General features: G+C 38.4%; 4 protein-coding genes across 5 annotated transcripts in view; 2 read left to right on the top strand and 2 right to left on the bottom strand.

The window, feature by feature from the left end:
- Positions 1–12,678, top strand: part of LOC306988970 (uncharacterized protein) — a 37,969-nt gene extending 25,291 nt beyond the window's left edge. Inside the window, exons 5-7 of the mRNA XM_079594226.1 lie at positions 7,182–7,298; positions 8,026–8,060; positions 11,895–12,678. Coding sequence (XP_079450352.1) covers positions 7,182–7,298; positions 8,026–8,036 — 128 coding nt within the window. The 3' untranslated portion in view covers positions 8,037–8,060; positions 11,895–12,678. The remainder of the gene's footprint in view (positions 1–7,181; positions 7,299–8,025; positions 8,061–11,894) is intronic.
- The window catches only part of LOC306988964 (uncharacterized protein), a 191,620-nt gene that overhangs the window by 29,425 nt on the left and 134,266 nt on the right, over positions 1–27,929 (bottom strand). The window lies entirely within an intron of this gene.
- LOC306988956 (uncharacterized protein) overlaps positions 1–27,929 on the top strand; it is a 170,650-nt gene that overhangs the window by 67,424 nt on the left and 75,297 nt on the right. The gene's annotated exons all lie outside the window — the stretch shown is intronic.
- LOC306988959 (uncharacterized protein) lies at positions 8,067–10,385 on the bottom strand. The gene is made up of 3 exons (XM_079594207.1): positions 10,155–10,385; positions 9,575–9,857; positions 8,067–9,222 (listed from the first exon to the last, which is right to left on the bottom strand). The coding sequence occupies exons 1-3, from the start codon at positions 10,238–10,240 to the stop codon at positions 8,578–8,580; spliced, it is 1,014 nt and encodes a 337-aa protein (XP_079450333.1). The 5' UTR covers positions 10,241–10,385; the 3' UTR covers positions 8,067–8,577.

The raw sequence follows: 27,929 nt of genomic DNA, 5'->3' as shown, positions 1-27,929 counted from the left end.
AGTGAAAGTGCACTTGCGGCGCCCGGGGAGCGATTGTGGGTTCGGTGCATTAAAGGGATACTCCACTTTTTTTGGAAATAGGCTCATTTTACAACTCCCCCAGAGTTAAACAGTTGAGTTTTACCGTTTTCGAATCCATTCAGCCAAACTCCGGGTCTGACGGTACCACTTTTAGCATAGCTTAGCATAGATCATTGATTCTGATGAGTCCAGTAGCATTTCTTTCAAAATGACCAACGAGTTTCAATATTTTTCCTATTTAAAACTTAACTCTTCTGTATGTACTAAGATCGACGGAAAATGAAAAGTTGCGATTTTCAAGGTTTCCTGTGCAATTAGCCATGGTTAACCATAAATGCGGTTCGAGATCAGCACCAAAGTAAATGTCATCTAAATCGTCTCTCACAAATGCTACAAGGCACGCTCCCTGTGCAAGCAGGTTGTCACGTTGGTTCGTTGACGGCAAGTGCTTCGTCATATCATTACGCCTGCTGCACCCATGGTATGGCCACACAGTTCCTTGATTATTACGCCGGAATGAGAGTAGTTCCTAGCCATATAGGCTTGGAAAATCGCAGCTTTTCATTTTCCGTCGATCTTAGTACACGGTTTAAAGAATAATTCCGGTATTTAACACCTTGAGTCTATATTGTAGTTTGTTTTGGATGAACAAGAGTGGTGGACAACATTTTTTTGACAATGGTTCCTCTCTCGAGTTTTTGACTATGATAGAATTGGCCATGGACCCATTTAACATTGGAGTCAATGGTCATGTCCGAAAATGTCATTAAAACAGCCAATAATGTTCGTTTACAAAACTGTTAAACTCACCGAGTGGTTAGTGGTGTTCGTTGATGATTATAAACAATATATCGTCGCAATATATGATTCCAATCCGTTTATTTTGCTATAGTGGAACTATTTTTTCAGACACTTCAACCGTGTAACTTCCGCTCAATATTTGAATCTGAAGCGTTAGCACACTTCCGACCACTTGATGGCGATAACCGATGTTTATGTCTCGCGGGACACTCACGGTCACAGTCGAGTTCAACTTCATATTGCACTGGTCAGCATACATGCCAACCCTCCCGATTTTTCCGGGAGACTCCCGAATTTCAAAGCCCCTCCCGAAAATCTCCCGGACCGACCTTTCTCCCGATTTCCACCTGGACAACAATATTGCTACACCATCCGTCACTGGGCGCCGTTTCAAACCGAACAATAATAAAGGTTACACACCTAGAAGTCAAGCGCGGCAATCAGAACGGAAAAAGAAGCAGTCTATGCGCTGTCAGAGCCGTCTATGGGTTTGCGAGCCTCTGCTGACTGCCGCGCGCGCCTCCCCACGAGGCATTTATAGTTCGCGCAAGTATGCTGGTCAGTGGTCACGTCTTTCAATATGGTTAGAATTTGTGCGGTCAAAAACTGCGGTAAAGTTCCTTAAAAAAAAATATTGTTTATTTCACTTACTCTCCCGGAGCACAGTTGCTCTGCTCGCTAGCCTTATGAGAAACGGAAGCGAGCAAAAAGACTACATCGACCAAATGTAAACAGCCCCCTTTCAGTTTCCGGTAGCGCATTTATATTAACGAGCACTCAGTCCTTCAACAGAATTCAATGGGATTTTACAAAATTTCGAATAAAACACGACAGAAACTGTATTTCGCAACACTTTTTGTTTCTGGAACATCAACTAACATCACTAATCACTCGGTGAGTTGCACAGTTTTGAAAACTAATGTTAAAGGTTGTTTTAATGACATTTTCGGACATGCACATTGACTCCAATGTTAAATGGGTCCATGGCCAATTCTTTTATAGTCAAAAACTCGAGAGAGGAACCATTGTCAAAAAAAATTTGTCCACCACTCTTGTTCATCCAAAACAAACTACAATATAGACTCAAGGTGTTAAATACCGGAATTATCCTTTAACTACAGAAGAGTCAAGTTTTAAATAGGAAAAATATTGAAACTCGTTGGTCATTTTAAAAGAAATGCTACTGGACCCATCAGAATCAATGATCTATGCTAAGCTATGCTAAAAGTGGTACCGTCAGAACCGGAGTTCGGCTGAATGGATTAGAAAACGGTAAAACTCAACATTTTACCTCTGGGGGAGTTGTAAAATGAGCCTATTTCCAAAAAAAGTGGAGTATCCCTTTAAGTAATGAGAGTAGAAGAGAGCGCTGTTCATTCACTCCCCCCACCTACATTTCCTGTCGGTATTTAGACTAGTCCGACTCTAACCAATGGGCCACAACTGCCCCTTCAAATAAAGTCACCCTTTAAAAAACGTATATATTTATGACTCGAATAAAGATAATTTTATGTATTTTATATATTTTTAGTGTACAGTCATGTGTGTTCATAGTTAATATAAAAGGAAATATTTTAGTAGTCCTTCTATTTAAACTGTGTCAGATGATGGCCAAAACTACAGTATCATTCATGTTCCAATGTGCTCAATGAACAATTCTCAATTTCTAATATTATTTTATAATATTGTCATATTTATAAACTACACATAAATATTTGGCTAACAATTCTGAAGTCTGTGCAGGAAAAAAAACTTGATGTTAACATTATTTTACAGGAAAATTGTTAGCCTCTGTTTATTTAAAAGAAGATCTAAAGATATCATCTTAAAGATAAAGCTGCTTAACTAAATGGAAACATTAGCATTCTAACCATGTTTGTGGTGACACTAGTGAGCTTAAAAGTCTGGTATATTTGCTGACAGAGAGCTGACTTTTAGGTATGGGCACCATTAACAGTTAATGGGGGAAACCAAATTATGGGCACCCTTCATTCTGATGATTAAAAAAAAATAAAAAAATAAAGGGATTTAAGGTAAGAAAGAAAAATAGTAAAATTTTACGGATCATTTTGACAACGTTGTCGTCTGTACGTGAAACCGGAAAGGAAAAACCTTTTTTAGTACATCGTTCTTGTGTAAACACTCCCTCATTCATTTGTTTTACGCCCCAGTGTAGGCTATGTGTACTATGTACTATATGTAGAGGTGGACTTCATACATTTTTCGAATAATCCTAGTTTTTTTTACGATTCCCATCATATGAATTAATACGAAATCACCACCTCATAAAATAGTTACGTTTACCTGTGAGATCAGGACATATTCTGCTTCCCCCATAACAACGCCTCTGCTTTAATGGTGTTATTAAAAGGATACGTTAATGAAACAAGTCTGTTATGCTCACTAAAACACACACATTAAAAACAGTCATAAAGTGAAATATTATTACATTTTAAGATAACTGTTTTCTTTTTGAACACATTTTAAAATATAATGAATTCCTGTTAATTCCTGTGATGGCAAAGCTAAATTTTCAGCATCATTACTTCAGTCTTCAGTGTCACATTATTTATGTTTGAGCTACAGCACTTTCCTGTAGCTCAAACAGTAGAGCGTTGGCGCTTGCAAAGCCAATGTCATGGGTTCATAATATAAGTCGCTTTGGATAAAACCGTCTGAAATGCATAAATGTAAATGTTACATTATTTTGGGGCTGCAGTCCAAAACAGTGACTCTAATCACCATACAGGCAAAAGTTCACTTCAATAATGACCACACTGCTCATGTGATCTTATTGCTAGCACACATGTGAATTATTGTAGGCATATAATCAACATGTTATCTCTTTGGACAGGCATATCTGCATACTTTTTCATATTGGGCCAATGATTACACTTCAAGCCTTTTTTTTTTGGCTGATTCCGATGGCGTTCCAGTAATTTTGTGTTGATTACATGTTTATATGCCTGATATCCAAAATGCAGAACTGATTTTTATTTATATATTTTTCTGTTTCTGATATAACATTAACAACAACATCAATGAATTGAACAAATTCTATAATTGTTTTAGTTATAACACTTAATTTCTGTAATTTCACTACCTCGCATAAAAAAATTCTTATTTCTCCATCAATCAATAGAGGGATCTGAAAGAGGATAAAAAATAAAGTGCAGTCACTAAATAGTTTGTTTTTTAATTAAAACTTGATCAGGTAAACAAATAGATAACAAATAAAACACTCAAAATTAATTCTAGCAAATAACAAATAATAATAATAACAATTATAAACTGCCTGATAACAAAGCATTGCTTCTTAAGTGCAGCTTAATTACCACTACCAGTTTAATCTTTTTATTTATAACAACATGTAGAAGAAACACTAATATTAACAATAGACTAAATACATTTACGAATTTAATGTTTTCAAATGGAGAACGTAATACATTTACATTTGTTCATTTAGCAGAGTCTTTTAACCAAAACTTAAACTTTTAAACCAACTTAAAGTTGAGGAAAACAAGATATTAATCATAAGAAGGCAATAAACACGAGAAGTGCCATTAATGCAAAGTTTCGGATTATCTAAAACAGGGAGGATATAAAGAATAATGAAAAGTGAAAGCATAGATGATTTAAATGTGCAATAGGTGATACAACAATGGGGCTACAGGCGCACCTTAAGAAAACATGTGCACCTTTTCACTCCTCTGATTGCAGACAAAAAGATATACTGTATGTTTGTATTGAACATTTATGGAGCAACAGATTTTGTGTGAAAATAATCAAATTACTGCAGAATCAGCTTTGCTCTGCTTACTGTAATTGCTTCAAAGATCAGCCAAATTTCCACGTGCATCTTGAAAAGCGGATGTTTTGGAATGTGCTGCGGCAAGTTTTTGTGGCATGTAGTTGTAACGGTACGAGAAATAAAGCTCACGAAGACGAAGATAAACTCTAGCAAATAGACTTTAATGACAATACTGGAGACAGGAAGCATTACTATTTTAAGTCATTGAATCAACGTCGAACTCTGATGTTGATTCTACATAATTTTGCACCCTGTTTTAATATTGAAACGTTGAAATCCTGTCCATAGATCAACGTAATTTCAATGGTATTTCACTTATCAGGAATATTGAAACAATGCTGAAATTTCAACTGAACTAAGGATCAACGTGATTTCAATGGAATTTCAATCATTATTAAGCCATAGAAAATGATTACTAGGCAGGTATACAAAAATAATGCCCTAACTTAAATAGCCTGTAATGAAGCTTTATCTATAACCAGGATGTTAAAAAGTGATGGAACATTTGAAAGCTGCCTATAGCCTAAAACACTGACCACACCACAACATTTAAGCTAAAAACAAATTAATTTGATTAGCCTTATTTCATTATTTGTCCTCATTAGCCATTACAGTTCATGGTCCTCTGATGTCGGAATGGTTTGTCGTCCAGTCCCTCGCCCGGTCTGGCGCAGCACAGCCACTTTTGCACAGCCAGTAAATTGGGTGACGGCGGCTGTCCCCATCGCCGTGTAAGAGCGTCTAAAACAGAAAATACAAGCACAATGCAACAAATTAGCCTGTAATTAAACAGAGAACACCCACATATTTGCACACATGGAAACAAATTCATGTGTTATTTCTTTTGGCCATTTGGGACAGGGCCTAACTCGAGGCCCAGAGAGAAGGAAATTAATATTAGATGCCATTCTATTCCTTCTCTCGGTGTCTCTAGGTAGTTCACGTATAAGCGCTGCGCGTCTGTAGCCCTGTCCCAAATGGCAAACTCCGGACTTGTGGGCTTCCTCAGAGTCCACATTTTGGTGACGTCATTTAGTGCAGACCTATAGGGCCCTTGGCGCGAGTCCACGAGGGCGCATTGAGAGGTAGTTTTGGGACAGACTCGATCGTCACGCCGGAAATAGGAAGACGGTCTGGTTGTTGTTTAAATATTATATTTCTACATTTACATATGACTCAGTAAAGCCCTGACATTCGGCTCTATTTATTTAATGAATCATAATGCGATCGTAGCCTATTATTCAGCAAGCTATTTATGTTTATTATTTATGTATATTACCAGTAACAACTGAATCCATATATATGTTATTTAGCATCTATGTGCTTTTATTTATGCTTTTGTTGTTGTGTTTGTTGTCACTTTCAGTCATTTGTCATGTGCTGATTTTTCAGAGCTCATTTTGCATGGCTTTCATTTTGTTTTCATTGTTGTTGAGGATTTGTTTTAAATGTTGAGGTCCTTGTGTGTTTGTATGAGAATGGTTGAGGATACAATCACAGGCATGTCCTAACATGATTAAGTTAGCTTATGACCAGTTTGTTAAATAAGATAAGACTTATCAAGTTTTGCCATGCTGCTTGCTTGCAATATACAGTAAAGTGGATTATTAGTTCTGCTCTGCTCAGTTATTATGCACCATCTCATCTCCCCGGCCCTGAATACAGCTTTACATCTAAAATTAACCATTTGCATTCCACAAATAGCACGTTTGTGGTGAGCTTAAAATTCAGGTACATTTGTGAGCAACAGAGTGCTGACTTTAAAGGTGTCGTTAGTGTATGTACGGTAGTCAGAAGAGACCAGAGGAGAAGAGCGCTGTGTATTTTCTAGCAGCAGTGATGAGGTGCCAATGACTTCAGGTGCACTTCATCACTGCTGCCAGCAGAACACATCTCATGATCGCTCCAGTCGGGAGAATTGCTGCACGATGGTGATCCACAAGACAAAATAATACAGCAGGCCCTAAAAGTAAAGATGCCCAAACACACTTTACAAAAATCAGCTTGTACAGTTTGGAATACTAAAACAATAGATATAGTGTTGAATATGAAGTCAGTATTGTGTTTGTCTCTGCTGGACACTTGAGGAGCTTGAGGAGTACTGACTTCATACATCCACTAAAAACCACCAAAACGCCAGCTGATATTCTGATGTTCCTATGCAGACAGAGAAAATATATATTCAGTTCAGACACTGAAGAGTTCAGAAATCTTTTGTGGAAATACACAGTGCAGATTCATTTACGAGAGGATCGTATCTACTAACAGTAAAGAGATTTCAAGTTTATAGTGGCACATACAGAAATAAACAGGCCATGCATTATTATTATATACAGTAATATGTCAGATAACTTCCATTCAGAGAGTGCAAATTAACTTCACAGTCTAGGGATCACCGGGTACTGCAGTCTCTTGTAAAGTATTTGCTTGTTCATACATTAAGGCCAGCAACGGATTTAAAGGTCAACCAGGCTATCAATCAACATATAATGTCTTCATTAATGTCAGAATGGCAAAACCAGCTAATGCATGACTTTAACTCTTACAGCGATCGACCACAGTAAGTGGATGTGGATTGGGATCGGGATCGTGATTGGGATCGTGTTTGCGATCATGTCTGCGATCGTGTTTAGGATTGTGACCAAATCCTGGCCCTGCAGGAACAGTAAGTAACATGAGTTTAAAAGGAGTGCAATTCAAGCATGAAAGTTTATTTTAAAACTACACTAATGTTTCATGTAGTGTGACTATTGTAATAATACTTTTTTTATTCTCAATGTAAAAATACTTGGACTGATGGGAAAGTATAAATACCTGTGGCTCAGGAAGATCCTGCTATTTTATTCCCATCTCTTATATCTAAGCATAATATCAGTGTTTGGTTGTTAATGTGTGTAATGTGAATTTATTCAGACATCAAACACCATTCCAAAGAAACACCAAAGGTATACATGCGTATAAAATACGATATGTGCTAAATATCCACATGCAACTGAATATTCTACTCTATTGTTGTATAAAATAATTGTATAAAACTGACTCTATGGGCCCTGTGCACAGCTGCACTACTTCCTGAACTTAAGCTGGCTCCTTTGTTTCCTGTATACCAGGATTGGCCAAACTGATTAATCCAGGTGTGTCTGATTATTGTTGTTGGTCAGACACACCTGGATTAATCAGTTTGGCCAATCCTGGCAGACAGGAAACAAAGGAGCCAGCTTAAGTTCAGGAAGTAGTGCAGCTGTGCACAGGGCCTATATGACACATAAAACAAAACAAAAACAATGATTGGTCACTCTTCATGTCAGTCAGATGGTTATTCTTGTCTGGATTCTTTTCTGCCTGTGATAATGAAAGATTTACAATAAAATAAAATGTGTGTTTGCTTGCAGCACGGCGATGAAGCTGCTGGACGAATCCGTAAGATGTGAGATATGGATTAATTCCTCTAGTTCATTCTGACAACATTACATTATTAACCGGATCACAAAAACAGCATTAATATAAATAGAAAGACAGAGAAAACCTTGTCTTGATCTCTAAATATATCTGTTTTTTTTTACTTCACTACTCTTACAGTTTTTTTCAATTGCTTACACACAAAATAAAAAATTTGGCTCATTGTGTCAAAACTCAACACACAAGATTTCTTGACACAGCACTTGGAGATCAACATCTAACTGCCAATGCAAAATAACATTCTGCAATCAAAACGAAACACTTTAACTTGAAAAGGCCCTCTTCGGATCGATAGGAAACACACATGCACATGCAATATAAACAGTCAAAGCAAACACAACACACAGGTCAACTGTACTCAAGACACTGCCTACATTTGTAGTCTGTAAACCGTGTTTATTTCCACAACCAAAACTCAGTGTACAGGTGCAGAACTACTATAAGTATTAAACATCTGGTGTAGGTGTTTCTATTGCAGGTCCATGTCAGGGATCTCGTCGTCGATTGGGGTCGGGCCACAGCACCTCGTCCACATCACAGGCAATGTCTTCCCTTGCCAGGCAACGGGGAAAATATCTCCGTGTGTGGCGTATCCACCCATGGATCGACCCCACCTCGATGTCCCCACATGCCTCCTCCATCGCTCGCAGGAGCGGCACGCGTACATGTGGTAGGCGGTCATAGACCTTCCACCGCCATGCCGAAAAGAATTCCTCGATCGGATTTAGGAATGGGGAATAAGGGGGCAGGTGCAACACCATGAAATGGTCGTGGTTGGCAAACCAGTCCCGGACCAGAGCAGCCCGGTGGAAACTAACATTATCCCAGATGACAACAAACATGGGCTGCCCTGGTCTGTCCTGTGTGACCACATCATGTAGTGCATCGAGAAATGCCAGTAGGTGTGCAGTGTTGTAGGGTCCTAGGGTGGCATGGTGATGGAGGACCCCTTGACCACTAATGGCGGCACACATGGTGATGTTGCCCCCGCGCTGCCCGGGGATGTTCACGATGGCCCTTTGGCCGATGATGTTCCGGCCCCGACGTCTGGTTTTTGCCAGATTGAACCCAGCTTCATCTATGTAGATGTACTCATGTTGCTGCGCTGCCGCATCCAAGGCCAGGACAGTCTAAAAAAACATGCATATACCAAAATGTCACTATTGTGTTCCTGAATACAGCGGTACTGCCTCTACAATGTCGCACAATGACTGTGGATTGGGTTGGACACATTCGGATATACTGCAAAAAATCTTGTCTTAAAAATCTTGTTCTATTGGCAAAAAAGTCAAATTTATCTTGTTTTCAGGTAAAACAATCTAGATGGTTAGCTTCATTTACATAAAAACAAGATAAATGTGACCTTTTTGCCAATGGAACAAGATTTTTAAGTATTTTTTTTTTTTGCAGAAGGGGGGCGACTGCAAGTTATATATCCATGTAAACACACAACTGTCATTGAAGTGGTACTGTGGCACTCACCTGCACATAGTCATAGCGAAGGTTCTTGACTGCAACACTGTTCCTCTCAAATGGAACCTTGTAAAGTTGTTTCATGCTGACGTGGTGTTCCCGCAGGACCCGGGCGAGTGTCGTCGTACTGACACTGTGCACATTGTGGAAAATTGCCTGGTCTTCGAGGATGCGCTCACGCAATTGGCGCAGGGTGATGGTGTTGTTTGCCACCACAAGGTTGACAACGGCCAGTTCCTGGGCATGGGTGAACACTCGTTGCCTCCCTCCCACGGCAGGTCGCCTGGCAGTTCTGCAAACAATGCATGATTAGTGTCGATGGTTAGGTTCTGTTCCCCATCCCGTACTGTCATACTGTACGTGGTGAAATACTGTATAACCAGATTCAGCCAGAACGCTGATGCACAGCAAATTTGAAAATGCAAATTTAACACTCTCAGAGTTACAGTCAAATTAACACTCCCCCAGGGTTTATATGTAAACCACTGTAAAAGTGTTAAATTACTGTAACACTGGAAAATGTACACTAACACTAGACAATTTGCTGTGTGGGTACTGTGCAGTCCTTTGGCGTTAATTCAGGACATACCTGTTTTCTTGTCGGTATGTCCGAATGATGCTGGCTACCGTGAAGCGGCTGAGGTTGGGCCGGACCCTCTGCCCGGCCTCCCTCATAGTCAGGCCATGGTTGATGACATGGTCCACCACAGTGGCCCTGATGTCGTCAGTGATAGTTGTGCGTCTGCCTGGTTCCCGTTCAGGTTGGTGCCATTCTCCTCTCCCTCTTCCCACGTCTCTTCCTCGATCTCCTCTCCCTCTTCCCACCTCTCGTTCTCCTCTCCCTCTTCCTCCATCTCTTCCTCGATCTCCTCTCCCTCTTCCTCCATCTCTTCCTCGATCTCCTCTCCCTCTTCCCCCATCTCGTTCTCCTCTCCCTCTTCCCCCATCTCGTTCTCCTCTCCCTCTTCCTCCATCTCTTCCTCGTTCTCCTCTCCCTCTTCCCCCATCTCGTTCTCCTCTCCCTCTTCCTCCATCTCTTCCTCGATCTCCTCTCCCTCTTCCCCCATCTCGTTCTCCTCTCCCTCTTCCTCCATCTCTTCCTCGATCTCCTCTCCCTCTTCCCCCATCGCGTTCTCCTCTCCCTCTTCCTCCATCTCTTCCTCGATCTCCTCTCCCTCTTCCCCCATCTCGTTCTCCTCTCCCTCTTCCTCCATCTCTTCCTCGTTCTCCTCTCCCTCTTCCCCCATCTCGTTCTCCTCTCCCTCTTCCCCCATCTCGTTCTCCTCTCCCTCTTCCCCCATCTCTTCCTCGTTCTCCTCTCCCTCTTCCCCCATCTCTTCCTCGTTCTCCTCTCCCTCTTCCTCCATCTCTTCCTCGTTCTCCTCTCCCTCTTCCCCCATCTCGTTCTCCTCTCCCTCTTCCCCCATCTCTTCCTCGTCTTCTCCTTCCCCTTGGTCCTTCGGCCTCCATATTCGCAATTGTATCACGACAGGTGCGCATACCTGAGTTCTATTTATAGTGCTACAGCTGTGACTGATTGGTGTTCAATTACCGGTTAAGTGTTTTACTGTGTGTGCGGGGGTGTTGCTATTGTCGCATGTGTTTTTATTATTGAATGGATGTGCTGTATGCAAAGTGTTTCCTCATTTTCCAACGTGTGTAACATACAACACTCTGTGTGTAGTGTTTTGCACCGTGTGTTGTACAATTGTTTGCAGTGCAATGCCTACAATGTGTTTATTCATTTGGTGCCTGTGTGTAAGACATGCATGCAAACGGTGCGGTTTTGACGCTTTGATCTGGGCATTCACTTTTTGTGTTTTAGCAATTGGGAAAAACTGTAATGAGGAGCCTTACAAATACCGTCCTCTGTGACACACCTTCATTCAGATATTAACCTTATAATATTTTTGAGAGCATATGCTTATGTTGCCATGGAAAATAATGGTGCAAGTGAGCAAATGTTTTTCTGATCCCTAATAAATAACAGAAAATACATAACAGCTATTTAATTTAATTATCGTATTTAAATATTTAGCACTATTTATTAACTTTCCTTTTTGAGTGGATTTGTAACACTATGGAGAACCAGGAGTTAGTCATTCCTGTCAAATAAGAGGGTACATTTTGTTTAATAAAATTGTGTGATTGTTTGTGTGCACATACTCGGTCTGTGCTGATAACACTCAGTATTTATGTTTATGTTACTAAGGGATTATTATTACATTTATTAAACACCATTAATCCAGTAATTTTAAAAACAATGCTATATCAATATATATGCAGATTTAAGTTTCTTTTTCTCATTTTAACTTCTTTTCTCTCACAGAAACACATGATCGGGTGCAACACTGAGATATGATCCTGCTGAAGGGAAAATATAAATTGAATAAGGAATCGGACACCATAAATACACATTAACAGTGTTTGAAGTCAACCCATGTGTGTTTTTGAGATGGGAAAATAATAAGTGAAGACTTTTGTTTGATTTGACATAAACAGAAATATGCTTTTGTTCATTATGAAGTTATTGTAACACGTTTTCTACACTTATGCTGATCATATCGTGTTCTTGTATTAAAAGTCAGTTTGTCTGCTTTAGGGTGATTTGGTTTGTTACACTCTGAAGGCTAGATTATTGTTACACTTTATCAGAATTTAGAATTTTGTATGTTTATGCTTTATTTTTGATTACTTGTTTTTTATGCACTTGCACGGCAATTTATGCTTAAATACTTTTAAATGATTGCCTTCTTGAAAACATTGTAAGAATATAGACACACAATTAGTTTTTTCTTTCAAGTAAATCCGTCTCTCTGTCTCCTATAAGATGTGAATATCTTAAATGTAAAGTGACTGTTTTCATGAGTATTACAGAGTATTATTATCACTGACAGTATTACAGTGTTCATACAGGAGTTATAGATGATTTATTGTCTGAATCTTTCATTCATTCAGCTTTTGCTTTTTTATAAAGATTCTAGCTTAACGCATCAGTTTTTTCAGTTCTCGTTGTGGATGAGTATTATGAAAATAAAAGCTTGTTTTGCCATAATTGTTGCATGTTTGTGTTCAAATTAGATGCATAATAAAGGATTTACTGATTTATAGTGAGTTAAAACTCTTTATTTGAAATGAAATAAGGCATAAACAACATGGTTTACTATGTACTACTGTACACCCAAAGTGCTTTATCAATCATCAATACACTGAAATATAAATGTGTGCAACACATTCATGTTTATATGAGTTTACCATGATTTAATGAACAGACAAAATATTTTGTTGTGACCAAAAGTGGATTTCGATATCAGTCTCAAGGAATTCAAAAGCAAGATTTAATTCAACATTTTACACGATTTCATTTAAATGTTATATTATTTGAAAGTAATACAGTGTAAAACACATCAGCACATAATTTGTAAACAAACAGAATCAGAGAGAGTTTGATTATTGATCTGTGGATAAATGTATAAACCACCTCCGTCATTTCAGATTTCTGTAGGAAACACAAACACAAACGGTCAAAGGAGAAAAACAAACCTGATGTTTCAGAAGCAAAAACTGCAGGAGCTCAAAATTAATAAATGACAGAAATTTGCTGCAAATTCATCGCTAGATATTATGGGTTATGAGTCAGTGTTTCTCACACTGGATGATGGTATTGTGTTTGTGTATAATGGAGGGTCACTGTCTTTTATGTTCTTGGGACTTTCATTATGAAATGTTAGAAGACAAGAGCAGCTTTCATAACAGTGACAAAAAAATTAATCAAGTGTGACTGGGGGAATTTTTTCAACATCAGATATCAGGACAAGAGCAAATACAGGGTAAATACAAACAAGTCAGAAATTAAGTGATACATTTATAAGAAGCTGATGATATATTTATATATAGGCTAGTTACCTGATTGAATTATGTTTTTAAATTTCATTTTCAGCTGCTGCCACATTCTTTTAATGCCTGCAGGATTGCACCTAGCCTACATGAAAATTAAAATTAGGTTGAATAACATGTTCTGCAGTTTAACCTCTGATATTATAACAGTTGGGTAAGTTACTCTAAAATAGTTATTAATTATTACTAACTACAAATTACATCTTCAACAGTGTAATTAGATTAAGGTAATAATAATGACTATCTTTAGAAAGTATTGGTCTACTTATTACTAATAACTAAATCCCATATCAACCTCAACCACTTGAACAACAAGGAGAGACAAGAAACTGCTTCTAAGAAACTTCTAATGCTTTCAAATTAAGAATATACAATTGCATGAATTATTCTTGAATTGACCAAAGTGTAGAGGGAGAAGGTTACATTAAATATATTCCTTTTAAAAATGTATGTTAAATCCACTATTGTATTATACAAAAAAATATTTCAATGATGATGATGGTCAAATAAAAAATGTATAGGCCTAGTAAAATCACAGAACAATTTTTTTTAAGTTTACGTGTTCTTTATTTATAATAAATAATATACTTTATTTTATAAAGCATAAATGTTACTTCTCAAAGCGCTTTACACAGACAGGGATACAATGAGATACTAAATGAGACAAGAACAAGCCCGGTCACCCATAGAGTGCAAGCGGAGTGAGGGAACAGTCAGAAGGCCAGAGTCGGAGGAACGGAGATCACGCCTTGGAGTAACAGTCAAAAGTTCAGAGAAATATTAGGGTGCTATGCCATGCAAGGCCTTATAAGCAAGCATAAGTATTTTAAAATCAATACGAAACCTGACTGGGAGCCAGTGAAGGGATTCCAAAATAGGGGTGATGTGCTCTCTAGTCTTGGTTCCTGTCAGGATTCTAGCAGCTGAATTTTGGACATATTGCAATTTATTTAGGGTCGTTTTCGAGACTCCTGCTAGTAAAGCATTGCAATAATCAATACGAGAGAAAACAAATGTATTGATGAATTTTTCTGCCACAGTAAATGACAACATGGGACGCAATCTCGCAATATTTCTGAGATGAAAAAATGAAGTTTTAACAGTGTTTTGGACATGAGGGTCGAATTTTTTTCAGATATCCACGTCAGAGCCATCAACTTTAAACGTTAAAGATCCGGCTTTACGTAACTTGTGAGTATACCAATGATCATAATCTCTGTTTTATCAATATTAAGGCAAAGTCAATTTTGATTCATCCAAATTTTTATCTCAGAAATGCAATGTTCCAAAACAACCACAGCCGCTGTTGTTTGTTCACCAGGTTTTGAGTGAATGTAGATGAGTGTTATTACTCTTCAACTGCTGCATGTATAAAGTATTTCTCGCCCTTTTTCTTCTTTTATATCTTGCTTTTTGTGTTAAATGTGATTGCCTTTCTGGTTTTATAGTTTGTAGTCTACATTGTGGTATGTAGTAGTCTAATAGTTATCTGTAAAACTTTGTTTTTAAATCAGGGTGATCCAAACTAATATTGCTGGTGTAACCCTCCTAAAACCTTGTATTTATTTAAACACTGTCGTTGAAGTTGGTATTATGGCTTTATGTCAGACACTTGCCTATCTCCTAAACTTCTTTATGGTTAAGAGAGTGGAGAGTCGTAATACAGAGATGTGTAGGCTACTCTCTCTCTCTCTCTCTCTCTCTCTCGGCCGTATCCAGATCTGATGAAGGACCAGCGCCTGAACACGACCACAGAAGTGTCCTGAAGTGTCAACTCTCTCCCCTGTGAAGGCCTCCTTCCCTTTACCTCAAGGGATCTCCCAGTCACGTGACCCCTAGCCGTGTGTCAGCCATTTTGACGGAATACATCCGTCAGCTACTCAGTGGCAAAGGATCTATTATTAGGGGTGTGTAATATATATTATTATTATACTTATAATATAGTTATTAGTATAATTATTTTATAATTAGCCTAAGAATTTGCAATACTTTGCACTTCAGTATTGATATAATTGCGTGCGCAAAATATCTCAATATTGAACAGAATAAAAAATGTTCCCCTACCACTAACGTTATCTATTATTAGCGCAGCGGCCGTCAGCTAACTCTTCACGTCATATCATCGCACTTATTAGCATCAGAAAAAGATACAAGAGGAAGATAAAGGAATTAGGAATGTGTGGGGAAGGATTTTTCAATCATCACCGCAAGGTTGGTCAATGTATTTTAATCACCAAATTATAGTAACGTTACCTGTAATAATTTTTTTAACTGAGTTTACAAGGAAAAACACAAAACAAAATCACCTGTTTATTGCCACCAACCACTTGTTTCTCCGTTTTATTTATTTTGGGATACGGTACAAAGATATTCCTTTTGTATGATCACGTATCTGATCGCATCCAACTGCACAGCATCGCTCGGGCATTTTGCGACGAGCTGTAGTATCACCGGCGGTTTAGCATTTTCTATTCCGTCAAGATGGCTGCTTCAAATGGCGTGACGTCACGCAGGACGTCCCTTTACAGATAAAACGTTGTTGGGATATTTCCGGTTCGCGTGGCTACATGGAAGCGATACATAATTCTGTATTATACATTTTTAAGGCCTAACAAGTAGTTTGTTGTGGGCTGGTTTGTAAAGAAGGACTACACGCCGGCACCTTGAACCTATTTCACCATGCACTGTCTTGTGTGGATGAGTGGACCGGAGCGCGTTGAGTGTTTTCTGTTAGAAGGGTGTCTAAGTTAATAATAACTAATGATCTTTTCAACATAATTGAATCATTCAATCAAAACCAACTTTAGCTGGACAATAACTTTATTCTAGAGCTGCTGTAAAGCCAAAACAATCTCTGTTACTGTAATTTCCTATTATCACTGTAAATTTCCTGTAAAGCTGCTTTGAAACATTCTATATTGTTAAAAGCGCTATATAAATGAAGGTGACTTGACGTGTGTGTGTGTGTGTGTGTGTGTGTGTGTGTGTGTGTGTGTGTGTGTGTGTGTGTGTGTGTGTGTGTGTGTGTGTGTGTGTGTGTGTGTGTTTGTGACGAGTCAGTTTGTGAGATTTATCCAGTTCAAACCAGTCAGCTCTGGACAGCAAAGACTCCCCGATGGCCCGGGGAAACAATTCTAGAAAACATCCCAGTGTGAGTTGATGCTAAACAGTTAAAGAAAAAAGTTAACAGGAAAACATATTAAGACGTAAAATATATTTGGATGGCTTGAAACAAGTTGTTTTACCAAGTTCAGGATTAAGTTTGAGAATGGTTCTACACAAAACTGTTTGCTGATCAAAATGGCGTAAATGCAAAGAAATCTCAGCCCAAACGTGCATTTTACAAACCAGTTACAAATGTTTGCTTGAGTGTGTAATCTATTAATCCATTTTAAAAACCATAAGATACAATGTGACGTATTTGTATACAATTATCTTAGTTTATTAATTTGTAGAGAGTGTTTCGCTTTTTTTAAGGAGATATTATGGAAAGAACCTATATAAACATAGGCCTATATGTTTTAATATAGGTTTTGATATAGGTTTTTAATATATGTGACATATATAAAATTGGCCGTTTTCCTATAGTATATGTACATATATGCACATATGTGTGCATATATGCACGTATATGTTCACCTATATATGCACCTATACGTTTACCTATATAGCCTATTAGTACAATTATGAAAATCCATAGCTACTAGGCAACATAAATAAAAGCCCAAAATGTAGAAATTTACATTATTTATTTACTTAAGAACAATCAAATAGTACAGGAACAAAAATAAGTAAAAAACAACAGAATTTTTTTTTTTATCTTGTTGATCTTCTCAGCTCCGTGTGCTTCGAATTGATAGATGTGCCCATCTGCCCTCGGCTGGCTGCCGGCCACTTCTTCAATGTAGCATCTAGAAAAGACAAAAATAATAAGACAGTATAATTATAATAATAATATAGTACTTCATCAGGAACCCAAAGTGCTTACAGTACAGCTGCGATTGGACACATATTTTGGATAAAGGGCTGATCATAAATGCGTCATGTAAACACGTCAATTGGAAGATTCTGATTGGATTCTGCTAAATCTGAAAAACTCTGATTGAAAACATCACCCGCATTTTCCTGTACCCAACAGTACCCAAAATACTTTACAATGGCCTCCCATTGACCCATTCACTCTCACACTGTCACGGAACGCACGACAACGCCTCCTCCTGGTTTCACTAGATCCCTCTCTCCTGCATACTAGGACTTCATTTCCCATTATCCTCCATGCTCGTTATTCCCTAATCAGCCAATTATTATTTGACCAGTCTCACCTGTGCACCCTCAGCTACCCTTTATCTGGACTGTTCTGTTCTCTGTCTTTTGTGAAGTATTGTTTTACCCAACCTCAGACTCAGTTTGTGACCCTTGATTTCGCTGTGCTTGGATTTGATCTTGTGTGTTTGAACTTGGACTCTGTACTCGTTTTATGAACCTTTGCTGCCTGCCTCTGAACCTTGCCTGTTTGACTTCGATTCTGGATTACCCTTGTCTCCATTTGAGGTCCTGCCTGTTTATTCTCTGTTTATCATCATCTTAAATAAATATCTGCAAATGGATCCGAACGTCTCCGCCTCTACGTCACACACACACACACACACACACATGGCGAGCTGCCATGCTAGGTTTACTCGAAGAGCAATAGGATTAAAATCAAGCAAATCAATTACCGGTATAGACAAAATAAGGCACAAACAAAGGACAGAGAGGATTACGGGGGAAGGAGGGGTGAATATGATTATTTATGATTATTTATGGCCCAGACTGGCCCATTACATATGATCATATAAACACCACCCATCTTTGCACGCCCTTGAATATGTTTTTGTTCAATTAAAACCACTAATGCCATGTAATGAGTGAGTAGGAACGAGAGAGAGTTAACAGATTAAATACCGGTAAGTACAAAAATTTTAATTTATTAATACAATTGAACTATACTCCACAGTGATGCATCCAAAAAACAAGCTATAAGCTGCATTGGCATAGCAATACCAGTGTTTCCCACAGGAACTTTGGTAAAACTGTGGTGAGTAACTCTGTCCCTGTGGTGAGTAACTCTGTCCCTCTGGTTCGGGGGTATGCCCTCACGTAATATTTTTTTTGTGCATTTTTATGTTAAATTCATCAATCTGGTGCAGTTTGAGAGTTCAAAATTAAAAGCTCCAACCCATATTACAGTAAGTGTGCAAATTAAACAGAGAAAAAAAATCAAACCTCTTTTAGTAACAGTGTCTGTCTACATTACACTAAACTACATATTAATATTAATCTCATGACAGTAGCCTAATAGCCATATATTGTAAAACAAATGCACTGAAAAATAAAGGAAACTTTCATAATTAGTTTTGTACTAATTTCTATACTTGAAACAATAAGCACATGTTCTTTTATTTTGGCGGAAACTGCATCAAGCTTTTATTTTGGCGGAAAACATGGATACAAACGCGTCTTATTAAACTTCTAGTAAATTGCTGTAATCGTCAACTATGCAGATGTGGAAATAATGCGTAACTGGGTAATGGGTTCTTACACTCATATAGGCTAAGTGTTTTGAAAGTAGTTATGTTTACCGCGGACTCTACACTTTCTCATCCCTCTCCTGATCCTCCTCACTATCATCATCATCACTGGAGCTGATGAAGCTCCTGCTGCTGCAGAAAATATATTATATAAATATATATATCTCATCCAGAGCTATGGTCTCTGCATGCATGGATAATCAACGGATACCCGTTGCTCTGCCAGAAGGGGTCGTGAACACGATTACGCAGTCTAGAGCCCCCTCTACCAGGCGGCTTTATGCGTCTAAATGGTTTGTGTTTACTAAATGGTGCACGGGCAAAGGCCTGGAACCACAAACTTGCAGAGTTTCGTGGGTGCTTTGCTTCCTTCAAGAGCTGTTGGACATAGGTCCCCCTCCACGCTCAAAAGTATATGTCGCGGCCATCGCAGTGTTCGCCGAGTCGACGCGCGGCCAGGCAATAGGAAGGAACAAGCTCATCATCCGCTTCCTTAGAGGAGCCAGGAGGATGAATCCCCCACGGCCCCCATCAGTTCCTATTTGGGATCTTTCCTTGGTCCTAGAGGCCCTGAAAGCACATCCCTTTGAACCGTTACACTCTGTGGATCTGAAGTACCTCGCGCTCAAAACCACGTTTCTGATCGCTCTTGCATCAGTTAAACGTGTGGGTGACTTACACGCGTTATCTGTTAGCGCTGCGTGTCTCGAGTTCGGACCTAATGACTCTAAAGTCCTTAAACCGAGACATGGTTATGTCCCCAAAGCGATTGGCACCCCCTTCAGAGCGCATATCATTTCACTCTCAGCTTTGCCGACATCCGGCAGCGAGGTCGACGCGAACCTTCTTTGCCCTGTCAGAGCGCTGAGAATTTACATCACGCGCTCCGCCGCCTTCAGGCGCTCGGAGCAGCTTTTTGTTCCGTTTGGTGGGCGCACCAAGGGTTTCGCCGCCTCGAAACAGAGCCTATCCAGATGGATAGTGGACACTATTGCTGCGGCTTATGCGTCAAAAGACCTCCAATGCCCTCTGGGCGTTAGGCATGGCCTCTCCGTGGGCTTGGTCCAGTGGGATTTCTATTCATGACATTTGTACAGCGGCAGGCTGGGCCTCCCCCTCTACATTTGTTAAGTTTTATAACCTGAAAGTTCCCGCCCTGCAGGCTAGACTTCTTTCAGTTTAAAAGTCTCTAACGACTGCCCTGGTTGAGCTGTGCTACAAGTATAGACCGGCGGTGCCGTTCTGTATGTATATCCCCTTCGAAGTGCTTATGTATACATGGGTGAGCCCACTCTTTTGGCCGCCTGTTTCTCACTTATCTGTGTCCCCCGGGGCTTTCCCCCTTGGGATTCATGTAGTGAATGCTTAGCGCACACGGCGTTGACAAGGGGTTCCCGGTGCGTAACTTTACATTACGCAGTACAAGAGAACCTCTCGTAAGAGAACGTACTCGGTTACCTAACGTAACCTCGGTTCTCTCTAGAAGAGGGAACGAGTACTGCGTTCCCTGCCGTGTCGCGCCCCGAGCTCATTTCGCTTCAGGCGATGAAAACCAGTGGTAAGCAGCCTGAGCCGTCCTTTTATACGCTAAGCCACTCCCATTTTGGCGGGCTTTGACGCGTGAGGTCAAAGCCCATTGGGCATGACGTCACACCCGGCTCACTGGTAGGCTGCTGCAGTTGCCGCGGGGCAGCCAATGAACGCGCAAGACAGCTCGCTCTAGGTCTGACTGCTGCTGCACTGTGTTGACAATATATACAAATTTAGGGATAAATAATCTGGTCTCATAATCCAAGATTGTCTACAGCTGTTTCTCATTACCTTGTTATAAAGCCTATATAAACCCTGTTCACTCAGCCTTTCATTGTGAAGTATTGTATGTGTCTACACTGCATTTATAAGTGTGCTGCCTTTTGTTTCTCGTGTTCATGGTTTTGACTTTCTGCTCTTTCCCTAACACAGTCTCACCCCAAAACGTCACATACTGACGAGTCTTGACCATACGGCAACATACGACGAAAAGGGTACCCTTTAACGTCCATGTGTGACGATTCGGGTATGGTTGGGTTTAGGTATGCGTTAGGGTACCGCTAGGAGGCGCTGCTGGTGCGCTTATGTCTGCGTCTCATATTGACGTTATAGGGGTACCCTTTTCGTCGTATGTTGACGTATGGTCAAAACCCGTCAGTATATGACGTTTTGGGGTGAGACCGGGCTGCTTTCCCGTGTTCCTGTGTCCCATGACTGTTGGACTGTTCACCCTGTGTTTTGGCCTTTGCCTGTTTTTGGTTTGATTTTTGATTGTGGGTTACCCTCTGAGCAGTTTCATGATAGTTACTATTGTCATTATACATAAATAATATAATAAAGCACAATAATTTGGATCTTGTAACGGTGCATGTTTTAAGAATTTGTTTTTTTTAAATTTGGCCGATAGTGGCTCAATGCAACGTCCTAAAGTTGTACAAGTTTTATTTTAGGAACAATTTCTGTTGCATATAAAATATGGTCAGCATGTTTATGAAGCACATGACTAAAGTTCACATATGTTGGTGTGATTGTGTGAGGCTCTGTTTCATTATGCTAGTTTCTGAACTGCGCCAGTTCACACTGAATAAACATTTGTCACATTAAGGGTCAATGTCTCAACTTCCAACTGAAATGTTTGACTTTCATTTCCAGCAGAAACAACCTCATTATAAATATTTTTTAAAGTAATTTTAAAATGACAGTACAGCGATGGAATCAAATGGCATGGTGTATTGATATATAGTCTACTGGCATTTACATAGCCTACCAGTGCAGTATTTTCTGCAATAGCCTATTGAATGTTCTCTTTTTTTTATTTTCTCACTTCTCATTTCACTCAGAAGCAACATCCTGTGGAACATTTTTGACAGTGTCTATTTCCGTAGAAAACAGCCTGAATGCTGGCCTTATTTGGAGCTGATATAAACTGATCTCCCAGCTTCCAAAAACCATAAATAAGGCCAGTATACATAAAGCACACACACACACACACACACACAAAACACTTTAGGCTGGAAATGTGTTTTGATCAAATTTATATACTTTAGAGTTTATGTAGCCAATATGCTTTTCATACTGTGCTCTCAGATCATCTTCTAGGGTGGATATAGGCGAATAGGCTACAAAAATAATCTAATTATTTCAAAAATTATCTGTAGCAAAACAATCCCCTGAGGCTTGTAAAAGGCATCATCATCATCACCAACCATCATCATCATCGCCCCCTAGTGTCCTGATGTGAGAATATCCGATTCATCAGTGACGGACTGATAGTGACATCACAACAGCAGCCACGCCCACTACAGCAGAGACAACCAATCCGAACAGTGAAAAACATCCCAATACTGTAACAGAAGTTCAAAATATTTCAAATAGGTTTCAATAGATTTCGTCCTTGCTTCAAGTTTTATTTTAGGAACAATATCTGTTGCATATAAAATATGGTCAGCATGTTTATGAAGCACATGACTAAGGTTCACACATTTGTTGGTGTGATCGTGTGAGGCTCTGTTTCATCTATTTATGCTAGTTTCTGAACTGAACTCACACTGAATAAACATTTGTCACATTAAGGGTCAATGTCTCAACTTCCAACTGAAATGTTTGACTTTCATTTCCAGCAGAAACAACCTCATTATAAATATTTTTTTATATTGATATATAGTCTACTACATAGCCTACCAGAGCAATATTTTCTGCAATAGCCTATTAAATGTTCTCTTTTTTTTTAATGTCTTTTTTCTCTCTTCTCACTTCACTCAGAAGCAACATCCTGTAGAACATTTTGACAGTGTCTATTTCTGTAGAAAACAGCCTGTATATGCTGGCCTTATTTGGAGCTGATATAAACTGATCTCCCAGCTTCCAAAACCATAAATAAGGCCAGTAGAACTAAAAACACTAAAAAACACACACTTTAGGCTGGAAATGTGTTTTGATCAAATTTATATACTTTGGAGTTTATGTATATGCTTTTCATACTGTGCTCTCAGATCATCTATAGGGTGGATAAAGGCAAATAGGCTACAAAAATAATCAAATTATTTCACAAATGATCTGTAGCAAAACAATCCCCTGAGGCTTGTAAAAGGCATCATCATCATCATCATCATCATCGCCCCCTAGTGTCCTGATGTGAGAATGTCTGATTCATCAGTGACGGACTGATAGTGACATCACAACAGCAGCCACTACAGCAGAGACAACCAATCAGAACAGTGAAAAACATCCCAATACTGTAACAGAACTGTTCAAAATATTTCAAACAGGTTTCAATAGATTTCGTCCTTGCTTCACAGCCTAAAATAGGCCTACTAGTCTGAACAAAGCAGGATCAGAGTGTCTCAAGGTTTGTCTTCAGAGATCAGATTATGGGCTGATCTTCTAGAGCAGATGAAGATCCTGCAGCTCCTCCTAGTGACTGAACATGAAAACACACTTTCTACAATGCTATTTTAATGTAGCCTACATATTTAAAGGAGAACTCCGGTCAATTTTAACATTGAGCTAATTTTTTTGTAAATTTGGAGTGCTGTTAATACAGAGAACAACGAGTAGATGTGAAAGATATGAATAAAAATGATGTTATTTCAGCCAGCGCAAATACCTGTATTTAAATCCTGTTTTCGGTCGAAGTCCAAAGTAGTCAATTGTCGAGTTCACGCGCGTGATTATAGTTAACTAAACCTATGCGCGTGAACTCGACAATCGACTACTTTGGACTTTGACCGAAAACAGGATGTAAATACAGGTATTTGCACTGGCTGAAATAACATCATTTTTATTCATATCTTTCACATCTACTGCAGTCAGATTCACTCGTGTTCACTCTGAAGGAATCACTCACATGGCTGGGCACTTGTAATGACACATCAAGGATGTTAAGAGGCTAAAAGCAGGTTTAAAACGTGCCCCAGTGAAGTCAATAGGGTGCAAATTTTAAAAGAGGATAACACGACAACACCGGCAACACTGATTTTTGTCGTTGTTCTCTGTATTGACAGCACTCCAAATTTACAAAAAAAATGAGCTCAATGTTAAAATTGACCTTTCAATTTTAGGAGTTCTCCTTTAATCATGTCGAGCATGCTTCCTGTCACCATCCCGCTATCGGGACGCCTACGTTTACTTCACTATATTACAATTAAATCCTAATCTAATCATGACAAACTATATAACGTTGGAAAGGTCTAAGACTCCTAAATAGATATTTCAGCACTGTTTTTTGTTACAAATTATGTAGGAACAGTATTAGATGAATTTATGACAAGAGTGCACCTTAAAAAATCTACATCATAACAGGAGTTCTGACCTTTGTCACAAAACTTCGACACACACACTTTTAATAATTAAAACTTTGGTTTTCATGCTAAAAGTTCATAATAAAACATATAATATAGCATTTGTCAATACAAAATAATAAAATAATTTTATCTTCAAAAAAGTATATTATCCTCTAAAATATAATATCATATTTTTATCGCCTTTATTACATCACATATTTGAGTAGTTATCATAAATTAGATTTAATTTGAAAGCTTACAAACTCAGAATTCATCCTGTGAAAACCATTTTGAAATTGGATGTTGCGTTTCCATAGAATTGGTACTCTAAATTATTTTTTCGGACTCCTCCCCTTTTGGTCGTCATCATATTTCATAATTTATGATCAAAATCTTTTAAAAACACATATTGTCAGAAAGGTCTGAGTCTCAAGGTTCCATATTTTGCGACAGAAGTAATATTTGGACAGAAATTTATTAATTTGTTATGGCAGAATGCATACAATTTGCCTAAACAAAATCTCATGGGAACTTACATTTTTGTGAAATCAACTTCAAATTTGGAACACAACTTGGTTAGATATATGGCTTTGATTTTATAGTAATTTTATACTAAAAAAATATTTAGTAAAATATATATTTTATATAAAAGAAAAAATATGATATACAGTATATTTGATTTACTGTAAATTTAAAGTTCCATAACTTTTTCATACTTTAAGTTTTTTAAGTGCTTTAACTTCAGCAATAAAAAAAAATTGCTGAGTGTTTTCTTTAAAACAAGACCAAGCATTCATCTATATTCCAAAGCATTCTTGAATTACAACCATTTAAGTTTGAATAGTGCATTTTAATGTCCATTCTCAAAAAGGGGGGTGACAGTTAAGGGTTAAGGTTAACACAAAGCAAATTGTATACTAAATAATAAATAAGTTTTGAGAATCGCTATACTTTCCCTCTCTCTCTATTTCTACTTTTACTTCAAAAAAATATTTCAATGATGATGATAGTCAAATAAAAAATGTAGGCCTAGTAAAATCACTGAACATTTTTTTTTAAGTTTACCAGCTGTTGTCCATATTTGACCCAAAATTGGGTTAAAACAACCCAGCATTTTTTAGAGTGTGATACGCGATTTCTCATGCAACAGTTCGTGCTGCATCTCAGAAAACAGTGGCGGCTGGTGGAACGTTTTCTGGATAGGGCTGTGCCACATTCAACAATTCATCCCAGTGTGAGTTAATGCTAAACAGTTTATGAAAAAAGTTAACAGGAAAACATATTAAGACGTAAAACATTTTGATGGCTTGAAACATGTTGTTTTACCAAGCTCAGGATTAAGTTTGAGAATGCACAAAACTGCACAAAACTGTATTTTCTGCAAGCTTTTGTCGAGGTGAATTAAAAATATTTTTTTATTTTCATAATTCACAATTTAGCAAAGACTGTGAGGATTTTTTTTTTTTAAATTTGTTTAGAGCCTTTAAAATATATAAATAACTGCAAGTCAGGCTGCAATACCAAACAGGACCACACGGAGATGCCATCAGACCACTATACCAGCCGCCTTACAGGATTGGTTCACCCAAAAAATTAGATTATGTCATCATTACTCACTCTCATGTTGCTCTGGCGACATCTGCTGGTCAAAATGGTGTAAATGCACCGAAATCTCAATCTAAACATGCATAAAAATACCTTTTACAAACCAGTTACAAATGTATGCTTGAGTGTGTTATTATTATTATTATGTCTTTATTCCAGACCCATGGGTCCATATAAACATACATCATAAATTAACAAACAAACACCAAATACAATTTAAAAGACATACAAGCTTTCTTTCCAATGCTTCCAAAAACAAGAAAAATACCTTGTATCACTCAATGTAATGTCATTTAAGACCCTAATAATACTATTTTTTGAAACACTCAATCTACATATAAAATTATACATACATTTCCTTAAAACAGCATTCAACGTAGGCACATTATTACCCACAAACATTTGGCTTGCACTTGACCACCTTGGAAGCTTAAGCAAAAATCTAAGTGCATCATTAAATGCCACCTGAAGCTTTCTCATCTTTGCTTTAGAGTATTTACACCAAAGGTGGGCTGTATATAAAGAAGTACAGTATGCCCTAAATAGAGTTATTTTAACCTCATCTGTACACATACAAAATTTACGAGCAAGCATATTAGCCTGCCCATAAAGTTTACAATCTAATTGTAATCTATTAATCCATTCTAAAAACCATAAGATACAATGTGACGTATTTGTATAATATTATCTTAGTTTATTAATTTGTAGAGTGTTTAGCTTTTTTCAAGGAGGAAGGCCTATTAAAGGAACACTTCACTTTTTTGGGAAATAGGCTTATTTTCAGTTTTAGAATCCATTCAGCCGATCTCTGGGTCTGGCGTTAGCACTTTTAGCATAGCTTAGCATAGATCATTGAATATGATTAGACCGTTAGCATCTCTCTCTTAAAAATGTCCAAAGAGTTTCGATAAATGTCTAATGTTTTCTCATCTTCAATCTCAGGGCTGGTCAGATTTCCAAGTAAATCTGAATACTTTTAGCAGGTTTTGTTGTGTCAGATTTAAACTCTGCAGGACGATTAGTTTGTCACCCCTGTTCTACCCTTTAAGAAAATATCTAGTTTATAAAAGCCAGTAAACTAAATATAATAATATCAGTTTAACATGTGAATATAAAAATTTTGTTAAAAAAAATTGTAATTTTTTTAAATGCAGTTTTTCCAGTTTTTCAATGCGCACACTTTCCATGCCGGAGACGCCGGTTCGAGTCCTAAGTGGGGAGAGAGCGGAGAGGTTACTGCACCATGGGCAGATGTGTTGGTTTTAGGTCAGGCCTCGGTTTAACATCTCATCTGAAGGACGGTGCTCTTTGACAGTATAGTGTCCACATCACTACACTGGGGCGTTAGGATCCATACAGACCACAGGGTGAGCGCCCCCTGCTGGCCTCACTAACACCTCTACCAGCAGAAACCTGCTTTTCTCAGGAGTTCACTCATCCAGGTACTGACCAGACTCAGCCCTGCTTAGCTTCAGTGGGTGACCAGTCTTGGGCTACAGGGTGATATTGTTGCTGGCTGAACTTTCCACTCACACCAGTGGTTTTGTGGGATTGCGGTCTCACATTGCGGTCTAATTTGCCCTGTTTAGCAAATCTGGCACAAAATATATTATTATGATGATGATCATATGTGAATATCAATATCAGTCTAAAGGAAACTCAAAAGCAGGATTTACTTCAACAAATGTAAATTTTATTTTATTTAAAAGAGTAATACAGTATAAAACACAAATGTCAATACGATGATCAACACATAATTTGTAAACAAACAGAATCAGAGAGTTTGATTATTGATCTGCGATTAAACATGTATAAACCACCTTCGTCATTTCAGATTTCTGTAGGAAGAGACAAACACAAAAGGTCAAAGGAGAAAAACAAACCTGATGTTTCACATTCAAAAACTGCAGGAGCTCAAAATGAATAAATGACAGAAATTTGCTGCAAATTCATCAATGGATATTATGGGTTATGAGTCAG

The sequence above is a fragment of the Phoxinus phoxinus genome, assembly GCF_949152265.1.
Source record: "Phoxinus phoxinus genome assembly, chromosome: 20".
In the NCBI taxonomy this organism is placed as follows: Eukaryota; Metazoa; Chordata; class Actinopteri; order Cypriniformes; family Leuciscidae; genus Phoxinus; species Phoxinus phoxinus.
Note: the sequence above shows the minus strand (reverse complement) of the source record. Positions and strands in the feature narration are given on the sequence as shown.

What these genes read in the sequence shown, in the direction of transcription:
- LOC306988959 (XM_079594207.1), bottom strand. Translation starts at nt 10,240, where the DNA reads ATGAGGGAGGCCGGGCAGAGGGTCCGGCCCAACCTCAGCCGCTTCACG. An exon ending in ACATACCGACAAGAAAACAG is followed by an intron (nt 9,858 to 10,154) that starts GTATGTCCTGAA and finishes CATTGTTTGCAG; the next exon opens with AACTGCCAGGCGACCTGCCG. An exon ending in TTCGCTATGACTATGTGCAG is followed by an intron (nt 9,223 to 9,574) that starts GTGAGTGCCACA and finishes ATGTTTTTTTAG; the next exon opens with ACTGTCCTGGCCTTGGATGC.